This window comes from Trachemys scripta, chromosome 4 (genome assembly GCF_013100865.1).
Source record: "Trachemys scripta elegans isolate TJP31775 chromosome 4, CAS_Tse_1.0, whole genome shotgun sequence".
NCBI classification, from domain to species: Eukaryota; Metazoa; Chordata; order Testudines; family Emydidae; genus Trachemys; species Trachemys scripta.
Window position 1 is genome coordinate 126,581,783 of NC_048301.1, and position 11,391 is coordinate 126,593,173.

The 11,391-nt window shown below is 43.4% G+C and overlaps 1 protein-coding gene across 1 annotated transcript; it reads right to left on the reverse strand.

The window, feature by feature from the left end:
• Positions 1–1,322: 1,322 nt before the first annotated feature.
• APOBEC2 (apolipoprotein B mRNA editing enzyme catalytic subunit 2) lies at positions 1,323–11,141 on the reverse strand. The gene is made up of 3 exons (XM_034767373.1): positions 10,988–11,141; positions 2,147–2,695; positions 1,323–1,549 (listed from the first exon to the last, which is right to left on the reverse strand). The coding sequence occupies exons 1-2, from the start codon at positions 11,110–11,112 to the stop codon at positions 2,158–2,160; spliced, it is 663 nt and encodes a 220-aa protein (XP_034623264.1). The 5' UTR covers positions 11,113–11,141; the 3' UTR covers positions 1,323–1,549; positions 2,147–2,157.
• Positions 11,142–11,391: the final 250 nt, after the last annotated feature.

An 11,391-nucleotide genomic window follows, 5' to 3' on the forward strand; every position in this document is an offset into this window, starting at 1 on the left:
ATCCTTTGCATAATTGATGGAGCTCTGCAAATCCCCTTCTCTAATCTTTAAAGGCCTCATGTTGTTACTCTCCTCCTTTTCAGTTGAAAATGATTGAATCTTTGCAGATCATGAATATCACTCTTTAATTTGTTAGAGGGGTCGCAACTGGGTGATACTGTCCTTCCACTCTTGTGTGTATTTGTAAAACCTTAAAAACGCAACGCCCACATGATTTGTTGACTGCCCTTTTGTCCCTTGTAAAGTTGTTTTTGGTGTATAATTGCTGTAGCCAAACAAGGAAATAACTTTTTAAAGGATTGAGTTCGACAAATAGAAGCTTGGATTTAGGTTTTTGTATCTTGTCTAAATCTGGTAACAAACACAAACAGTAAATCAATAGCAACTATTTTTGTCTGCTCTGAAAGGTGATGGTTTCTTATCACTATTCATGTTCTTGGTATCGAAGGCTTTGGCTAGGGTTTGGTGCCAGTGGGACACTGACATGTAAAACTGTTGGCCATACTTGCATTTTCCTCCTCTCTTACCTTCCTATGGTCCTCTGTTCCTTTTGATATTGCTTGGTGCTGTTGATACAGAAACGACGGTGAGTCAGAAATTTAGCTGGAAGTGCGATCCCCATGTGATTCAGCATCTTGGCTGACCAGCCTCCCTGTGGACTTTCCACTTATTCTGTGTAGGCTTTATCTGAGACGTCACATGCCCAGATTTTTCTCTCAGTTCACCTCACACTCATGCTGGTTCTTGAAATTTCTTTGTACCTGGGAATTCCCCCTTCCTATTGCACTGTACTTTCTCAAGTGTGAAACATTTCATGGATGGGTTGTAAGGCCATGGTACTTCCCTGTCAGATTAAATGTACTAGCCCCTGTGTGGAGAAGGAGATGGGGGTGGAATCACGGCTGCTGTGAGTTTCTGCAGTGGCTACCAATTTATTTAACTCCTTTGCCCTTCCCAGTTTTATAGCATGAGCATCTTATAGGCCAAGGGGAGAAGACAAATACTTGAGGCATTCAGAATGTCACCAGAAGGCTCCAGCATATTGCCTGTAACTGTCTAGAACTGTTAGCCCCAGCCCCCACATTGATCTTTGGATTATCTATACATGGTGGAAAATGAATAATTTTATTTTCTATATACCTATGTGTTTTTTGTCTTTGAAAAAGGTCCTCAGCATTTATAAGACACTTATCGAATTTGCAGCCTTGATCTAAGGTGAGGTTTTTTTACTCTAAAGCTGCCCCAATATGTGGGGCTTGCTCTCTCTCCTCTCAGTCCACTGAAGTCCATTGCACTCATGTCGTTAAGCACAGCACACAGCCTTTTCCTGTCCTGTTAACAAAGAGAGTACAAGTTTATTTTAAAAATTAAACAATGTCTAAATGCTACATGGTAAATGTAGTTTGAGTCCATCAGGGCCATGTCTGCTAAAGGTTTTTGTTGCATCCTGCCTGACTCAAAGCAGCTCTGAAAAGCTGAAGGCGTGTCAGATGTCCAAGTCTGTTATGCCTGTCTCTCCACTGGTTGACAGATCTCTTACAAGCTGGCCCTGGAGAGATGAGAGAGAGAGAGAGACATGTTACCAGCTTCTGATGTTTCCGGGCTTTGTTGCTCAAAATTAGTTATGGACTCCTCAATCTTTGTGTATGGCAGAAGGGAAGATATACTATAATATACCTCCTTTGATATTTTTCTAGGGGACTAGAACCACTACCGCCTCTTCTTTCCAGTTCCATTAAATGTGCAAACATCATCCACCTAGATAAGAATGGAACGTTCTTACTATATCTAATGACCCTCCCCTTTGTTTCCTAATGAAAAGTGATTTGGGGTGGAGGGATGACATTCCTAGAGGTACTGACAAGTCCCTGCGAGGAAGAGAGCTCAGTATGCCTCTACATGCCCTATAGTGGCTGTATTGAGTGGGGAAGATCACACTAATGGATTGCTAGCTGCAGTGGGTAAGGTAGTACTAAGGCGAAGTTCACGATGCTCATGTACTGTCAGACCTAGGCAGAGCTGGAGTCACAGATGGCAGTGACAGTCCCCTTAAAAGCCTCTCTTTCTGCCTTAAGACATACAGAAACAGAGATGAGTCTGTCCACCATTAAAGCAAGAAGCTAAATGAGCAAACTGAAATCCTCACTGGCATGGGCCTCAGTGCAAAACCTCTGATAACTTCTCTTCGTAATACAGGAAGTTCTCTTGAATGTCCTCCCAGGGCTCGAAGGCCTTTGCCTCTCCTTCTTCCTGCTCCGCAAAGTTCTGCCAGATATACTCAAAGTCTTGAGGCTTCATAATCTTCAGTTTGCATCCAGATGCCTTCAGTTTCTTCAGGGCAGCCTGCATCTCCGGCTCCTCCCACATGAAGAGGCGGCTTACCAGGATGGAGAGGCGCAGGTTCTTGTTCTTCTGCAGTATCTGTGCTATCCGGTCAGCACAGGGCACGCAGGGGCTGGAGGAGACATACCAGGTGATGTTGTAGCGTAGGTTGGGATCACATGTGGGCAAGATGTTATTGAAGAAAGCATCTTCAGCATGGACTGCTGCATGCTCATCCTCCAGATAACCCCGAAAGCTCCCCGACTCTTTGCCTTGGGTCTCCACAACATAACATAGGAAGGTCTTGTTTCTGCCCGAGCTGTATTCCACGTTTCTGAACTGGAATTTGAAAAAGAAGGCTGGGAAGCGTTCCCTATGGAGAGGGGGAAGAGCAAGAGAAATGCCTTAGTGTTACAATGTATCCTATAATAACACATAGCCTTTCAACAGCAGCTCAACCAGAGATCTTTAGAAATGTTTGTCAAGCCTCACCCCCTCCCTGCCATCCTGAGAGTGGAAATATAAGTACCATATTTTACTGATGGGGGAAAACAAGTCAAAGACCTTGTGACTTGTGCAAGACTCCCAACCAGTCAGTAGCAGAAATGGAATGGAGAATTAGGGCACTGGACAGGAACTCAGAAATCCTGGGTTCAGTTCCTCAGCTCAGCCACAGACTTCCTGTGTGATCTTGGGCAACTCACTTAATCTACTGCGTGCCTTGGTTCTTCACCTGCAAACTAGGGACTATACCTCCTACCTTCCTGGGTGCTGTAAAGATCAAAAATTTAATTGTTGTGAGGTGCTCAGATAGTTTAGTCATTAAGGCCATATAATTACATAGATAGGAATAGAAGCTTGGAGTTTTGGCTCCCAACCCCATATTGTCTCTGCCTGGCTTCTTTGGGTTATGTTTGCTGCATCTATCCACACTGCAAATCTCGGTATATTCGCTATTAGAGTATTTCAAGACTGCTTGGCACAAGGAGTGACTTTCTTTAAGCTACTTCAGCGTGTTATTTGAATATGTCTATTTTTTACTGCTGCAGGAAGCAGGAAAATGACTTCCCTGGACACAGGTCTGCTAGAGCACTTCAGATCTGAGCTGCACACGTCCCATTCCAATGTGAAGCCCCTCCACAGCTCTGCCAGTGCCCTTTAATGGTAGTCTACGGTACCCTTAGAGTCCAGAACTCTGGTCTATTAACTCTCCTCCATCTAGATTGACGCTCTTCTGAACAGCGGCTGATGACTGGCTAGTACTAGCATATAAATGGCAAGCTTGTGCACACACTGATGCAAGCGTACTTCAGTCCTGGTGGTTAGCCTGCTGTTCTAGTTCTGGTCCTCTAACATCAATTGTGTTGTGGTTTTGTTGAATGCGGATATAGGAGATTAAATCTAGCCCTGGTATAAATCAGTGCATCTCCCCCTGCAGTCATTGTGAACTGTTCCTCCCCTGGTTTCCAAATGAATCTAATCTCAGTGATTTGTCACCTCTGAGATGAATTTGCTTGTGGTCTTTTTTCAGATCGGGATGTTCCCTGGAATTGTTTAGGGGAGTTATATTTAGTTCCCTAAAACGCTGCAGCCCTGGTACCTCTGACACTTACCATTTAAGAGGGGAGGGATGACATTCAAGATGTGACTGTGACCTCCTGCTTGGGACCCCATTTTGCTAAGGGCTTACATACATCTAGTCCAGTGGTTCCCAAACTGGGGTTCGTGAACCCCTGGGGGTTCACAAAATATTACAGGGGGTTCTCAGGAAAAAAATTCCCTAATGGCGGACAGAGCTGTCCCTAGGGATCCCAAGCAGCACTTTGCCAGCAGCCCAGAGCCCCTGGACTTCCAAGAGCAAACCAGATCAAAGCAAGCATATCTATCACACTGAGGAGATTTAAACTTCAAGACTCCTTATAAGAAATGGAAAGAAAGGTGGATATTTTTTGCTGTTTTTAAAATTAAATAGGCAGCTAGTATTGTTTTTAAAATTATTATCAAGAACAAGTTTAAGCTTTGTTGTAACATGGGTTTTTGCGTGGACTGCTCAAGACCTGAATGCTTGTGTAGGAGGAACTCTGAGTTGGCTTCTTAAATACCTTCATGCTGTTTCACATATGATACTTCGTGATGAAACATAGGAGCCTTGTCTTATAACAGGCTTATTCAAAGTGATACAAGCTACAAAAGTGAGATCTTGGAAGAGAGTTGCCATTTTCATAATGTAATACAAATACTGTAATGATAAATAATAATAAATAGTGTGTAATAAGCATGACATAAAAACAAATTTTATATTTCCAAGATCATACTTTTATTATTTATACTCTGGTGAAGGAGAAAATCCCTGGAAATATTCATTTTTAGGCGGGGGTTCGCGAGACTTGACATTTTAGTGAAAGGGGTTGACAGGTTGTTAAAGTTTGGGAACCACTGACCTAGTCAAATGACAGCCCAAACCCTGAATGTTTTATAATGTAACTTAAAGTTCTAGGGCTGCGGTTCAAATAGTGTGGTTCACATTTCCCAATGGTGCTGCTCCGCAGGGTTAGCAACAGTGTGAACTCTGCTATATACCGGCTGCAGGGGGTTAGGGCACTGTGTCCTCGAATCCTGCTCAGAGCCAGTCTGTGCAACACAGTGGTTAAAATGGTGGTGGCTGCCAATGAGGTGTCTGTTGCAAGCGCTGCTGGTACTGCCTCAGCGTGAAGAAAAATAGTCAGGCAGACAAGACCTCTCCATTTTGACTGAGGAGCAAACACTTCCTACTGTGTTGAAGATGCTTTGGTGACAGGGCAATCATAGAGTATTATAAATATAGTACTGCCGAATAGTACGAGGCCAAGCACAAGCTGAGAAATGTGTAGAACACACAGGGCTTTGATTCTAGTATTGAAAACTGGTGAACATATTTTCATTCAAAATATGAATAAAAAGGAAGAACACTTAAGTCCAGTGCCCTTTGGAGTCAATAGAAAGGCACCCTCTGACTTCAGTAGACTTTGAATTAGGCCTTCATTGCCTATTTTCATGTGTAATCCAAAAGAAAGGGCCAAAAGGATCAAGGGCTTGTCTAGAAATTTGCACTGATGCAGTTATACCAGTTCAGATGTCTAATGTAGATACGCTGCGCAAGTGCAAGTTCTGTTGTGCCCTGTTGCAATGTGTCTGCATTAGGAGTTTTCACTAATACATATCATTGCAAATTTCCATAATCTAAGCAAGCCCTAACAGACCAAGCAAAGTGACCATCAACATTTCTCCTCTTGGCAATACTTTCTCTTTCTTTCCCCCTAAGAAGATTTAAAGGTACCTTTGTAAGTGAATGGCAAAACTCCCACTGACTTCATCAGGAGCAGGAGCAGTCCATTGTGCTTCCCTCGCATGGCCTAGGTGAAAGTCCTACTCTCTCATTCCTTGAGTCTAAGAAATTGACATTTGTTTGGTAACAGCCAACTTCATGACTTTACCTCTGAGAGAATTAGTCACGCCTTTTAAAAATCAAAAGGTTCCACCCAGCGCTTGTTTCAAAGGCAGGTTTGCAAAGCCACAAGAAATTATTGCATTTTAAAATAAATATATAACAGATATAATCGTCACCTACACATTCATCCCTGATGTAATTCTGCTGACTTCAGTGGAGTTACAGGAGGGGTGAATTATCTCTTTATCTTTTAATGAGTCATTTAATCTGTGAGGGACAGATCCAAAAGCTCTTAAAGTCAATGCAAAGACTCCTATTGACTTCAGAGTGCATTAAATCAGGGCCTCCAACCAGACCTTACAGAAAATCTCTTCCCTATCACATACTAGGCTGGCTGGGATTACCTGGGACGTTAAAGCAAATCTGTTTTCCTGGCAATGTGGAATATACACTAGATCACTTTATTTCCAGTAAAGAAGCCTGTGAACAAACCTAAAGAGACTATCCAAGATTGTTCATGGTTGGCTGAGATCTCGGAAACCCTTGCTCATCATGGGTGCGGAGAGTACTAATTAATGAAAAGGGATTGGTTTAAGCCCATCTCGGTCAGAGCGGTGTGGATATTCCAGCACAAATATATCATTTAAACATCTGCAGTGGGAGAACTTAAGTGCTTGTCACAGGACTTGCAGTCCCTGTTCTCAGCAATCAAAAACTGTACCAGGCGTCTCTGACGCCCTATGGCTGTGATATCTATTAGCAAGTGATTCAGCAGGAAAAGAGAAAACCGCATGTACCAAAAGATTGCACATGCTTTGGACCTGTGCCTATGCGTGGTCTGACCTTTGAGCATTTCAGACACTCATAATAATAAGTAATAATGATACTTTGCATTTCTATAGCATCATTCATCTGAGGAGGTTACAGCACTTTACAAACCATTTGTTAAGCCTCATAATTCATCTCTGAAGTAGCTAAGTAAAGGGGCCTAATGGTAAAGAAGTGGCTGGTTCTCAGGAGACCTGGGTTCTAGTTCTAGCCATGATACTAAGTTGCTGTGTGACAATGAACAAATTATTAAACCTGTCTAGGCATCAGTTTCCCCGTGTGTAAAATGAGGACGATCCTATGTATCCATTTTTGAATGAAAGGTGTTGTATAAATGTTATGCCCATTTTACAGATGGGGAAAGCGAAGGGCTCTTGCTTCAAGGTCACATAGAATGTCAGTGGCTGAACCAACCACTAGAACCTAGGAGCTATGGTCTCTGGTTATGTAGGGCCTACACAAAAGCAATGTTTCATGCTCCCTTCACTGGCTCTGTAGCAGCCATTCAGTAACAAACAACTGTGTGGGGCTCATTGATGACAACGGTGCAAGGACTCTCAGATACTGCTCTGTCATGACTGGAGCCTACCACAATCAAGGAAAAGGGGAAGAATTTGCCACTGCATTTCTGTGCTATAGGGATTCTCATTTTCTCCCCAGAGGAATGTAGTGTAAATTAATAGATCAATTTGAATCCCATGAAGTTTACACAGCTGGGCTGAATCTGGCTGTAACATTGAGAAAAGGGTTTTAATGTTCTTAAGTGTAAAGAGCAAATCAGGTTGCCAGCCCCATTTGCAAAGCACAGACTTCTTGGGGCTGCAGGCAGCAGCATCAAACACTTGGCAAGGATCATAAAATGTCCCTAATCCAAGGTCAACAATTGAAATGCTTGAACTGTACACAGTGTAATTGAGCACACATGTTGGGGCATTTGGAGTTGTACATTCTCTCATTAGCCAGATAACTGGCGCTTTCTGCTGAAATTTTATAAATAACTAGAAAGTTCAAACTGGGATCACATCCAACAAAGACACAGAGAAAGAGATTCCCATCGGCAGTCCCAGGACTTCCAAATACAATATCTTAATATGGGCACTGCTTAAACATTAGGGTAAATTTGCTGGATTTTTCAGTTTCTTCTTGAGCATCCTCTGTGATCTCCTGTTTTTTTCCTTTGCTTTTCCACTTCTCACCCTTAGGAGCCCAGCACATCAATAATAATCCCAGGTAGACATATCTTCTGCTGGACCTCGTCGGACAGCAAAAGGTAGATCTTTGGGAGCAATCCTCAAATAGCACAGTGATGCTACTCTGAAACCTATAAATACCTTGAGTTTTATGGTCTTAGCTCAGTTCCTAGTGGATGCCCAGTTCCCCGTCCACATCATAAAAGCCACTATAACAGCTGGCACCAATTGTTCCATTTGTTGTCAGTCTCAGTACAAAGGCCAAGGAGTGAAAGACCTTTGGTCTCATGATCTCACCCTGAGAGCTGGTCTCCAGAACAGAGATGAGACCCACTGGTGGAGGGGTGTTGGGGAAACTTTCACCATTCTTGTCCAAAGTTTACCCCTCCTGTGGATAGTAATGGACAGAGGATAGTCCCCAAGAAGGGCAATCTAGCTAGGGTTGCCAACCCTGCAGGATTGGCCTGGAGTCTCCCGGAATCCTCATCCATCTCCCGGTGACTATTGAAAGCAATCCAGGAGATTTTAGTAAGATATTTTAAGAAAATGACATTATATCATGTTGTGGGAGGAGGAGGAGGGAATCTCCCGGAATAGCTTCAGTCAGAGTTGGTAAACCTAAATCCAGCACCTCTGACTGGGCCTCTGTAACAACCATGCAACATCACAGAAATAAAAAAGTGTTGTTGAGGCCACAGGGCCAGATTCTGCCTTGCCACACACCTTGCACAATAAGTTCACCAGTGCAAAATGGGTGTAAATTGAATGGTAGCATTGTACGCCCACTCAGCATTCACTTTGTGTAGGTGAATACCATGACACTGGGTAGGATTTTCAGAAACACTTCACATTGGCCCAACTCTGCTTTCATTGAAGACAATGGTATTGACTTGAAAATCCTACCAAGGGCAAGGCAGTGGAGAATCGGGTCCCAGATGTGGCGCACTATTTTTAAACCATCAAAAATGACAGAAGACTTTTAAAAGAGATTGTGAGAACAGAAAACAAAATTATTCTCAGGTGAAATCCAGAGAGAAAAACAAGTATTAGAATTTGGGGACGGAACAATTTAATGTAATTATTTTTATCAGAATATCCATTATAGGCAGCAAAGTGACAAGTCAAAATGGCATCTTGTTACTCAACGTGTTTGTTCGCTGTGTATCTTTGAATCACATCTGCTGATTTTTTGGACCAAAAGCTTTCACTCGCTTTAGCCCTATGTGGAGGCAATACAGCTAGGGGGGAGAGAGCTGGAGTATATCCTGCCTTATGCATCATCATCAGAATTGCCAGCTGAGTTCTGATTGTAGAATCTTTCTGATTAGTGATGATGTAACAGGCAGAAAGGCCACAGCTAGATTTTCAGTTCCTGGATTGAAGTCTGTGTTAAAGGCTGCTGGAAAATAATCACAGTTTAGGTTATTAATTGAGCACATAGACTTGGCAACCTTGGGAGACAATAAATACAGAGCTTGACCATAACATTTTTATAATGGCATGTTTCTGGTTAAGCCACACTTTAAATTATGTATGGTTACATCTAGATAGTACAGTGACTGGCATATTAGAAATGCTTAGGGATGGTAGATTAGACAGACAGATTTTCCTAGCCACGCCTTTCCCTCATATATTATTAATGTATAATCATTTGTCCATTGATTAATCATCATTCCATGCTTGTATTAGCTGTATGGTTTATTGTATTGGGATCTTATAAGGATCCTCTTGTAGGCTGTGCTTTTCAGAAGGGCTCAACACTCAGAACGTGAGCCAGATTTCCCATAGAGCTCATCACCCATTTAGACTCCTAAATAAGTGGCCAGATTTCTAAAAGACCCCCACGTCCAACATGCTGAGCTGTTCGGAAAATCTGGCCCTCAGTGTCCCAGTGGGTGTTGCTGAGTCAGTGCTTTAATTTGTGCCAGGCTGGGCAGTTCATAATCCTGCCACCTCTGGGCTTGCTGCATCAGTTATGAATGTAAAAAAATGGCTTGAGTCCCGGCACCTCTTTCATTACAAATTAAGCAGTGTGCTGAGTACTTTTGAAAACTGACTGATGATCTGGTAGCTAAATGTGGGCTGGGCTTGTTTGACAGTCTGGCCCCAGGGGTGGGTGCTGAGCCCTAGAAAATCTGACCCCTGAGCTCATGTGAAAATCTAGCCCGTATGATCCGTAGCGCGGGCACAACACAGCAGTGAGTATTTTTCAGGGCTGATTCTAGAGTCCCATTATCGGGGGGAAAACGTGGGTATTCTGGGTCCCTATTTAAAAAACAAACAACCTTCCGGGAGTCATGGGGCTCGGTGGATTTTAAGAGTCTAAAAAGTAAAATTTGGCTGCCGGGCCAGTATTTTGCTGTGATTTATAATTTATATAAAGGATGAAGGCTCTCCAATCTGTGGCTGTTCCACTGCTTAACCCTGGATAACTTTGTGCATATTTTGGCCTTTCTGACAATAATGTGGAGCCCCTGAAGATTGTTTGGGGAGGGTGGGTGTTGGGGAAGCTCTCACCACTGTTGTCCAGAATCTACCACTCCTGGGGATACTAATGGACAGAGGATAGTCCCCAAGAAGGGCAATCCAGCACCTCTGACTGGGCCTCCGTAACAACCATGCTACTCTGCTGAAGTAAATAGTCTCCTTTGCTTGCCCTTCTCTACCCACACCATTAGCACTGGGGCTGGTATTTTTCCTAACCCAGCAACAGAGGAACTTGCAAACAAGACCCCTTCAAGAAATCAATATTTCAGTATTCTTCAAGGGCCCAATTCTTCCACCCTTACACCAAGTAGTACCTTACTTGACGAGTGATCCCTCTGAAACCAGTGGGACTACTTGCATGTTAAGTGACTTGTCAGCATTGGCAAGAGAGAACTGGTAGAATCAGGCCCATAAATGGATCCAGTGAGTTACAAGCTGATTTGAATCCATCCTACACCTAGGCAGCGAAACTCTCTTCACTAAGCAACTTCACCTTAGCTACAAGTTCAGCTGTAGGAAGAATTGCAACCTGCACAATATAAACAAAGTTCAAAAAATCCCTTTCCAGACTTGCACTGGCCCCAGATTTATCCTTATTTAACCAACGTTAAAACTTCAGGCAGAGATCTCACCCTGGACAGACTGTGTGAGAAGCTAAGTGGAAATGAGTCATCCTGGCTTTCTTTACTCACTGCCTCTTTAAAACTAAACTCTGTGCACTGATCTCTCTTACCCTCCCACGATTTCAAAGGGCGGCAGTTTCTCCAGCTCCTTCTTCTTCTCCTCAGACTCCTCTGCATTTTCAGGCTGCTCCTCACCGGTCTGGGTGTCGCTGGGCTCCTCCTGGTTTTCAGCCATCCTCTTGGATGCTGGTGCACCGGGTTCAGACCACGAGGAAAGAGAGGGAGCAATATTTTGAGACCGGTGCAGGGAGCAGAGACGGGAAAGAGAGAGAAAAAAGGGAGTTGGGAGTTCCAGTCCTAGACGCAGTTGTCGGGAGCTAAATATGGAACAACGCTGCAGTGACACTGACTGGATGGGGTGGTAGAAGGATCCGACAACTCTCAGATATCATCACCCTCCCTCACTTTTGCGAAGGCCTTTTATCAATCTCTCTCACTCCCCTTTTGCCTTTAA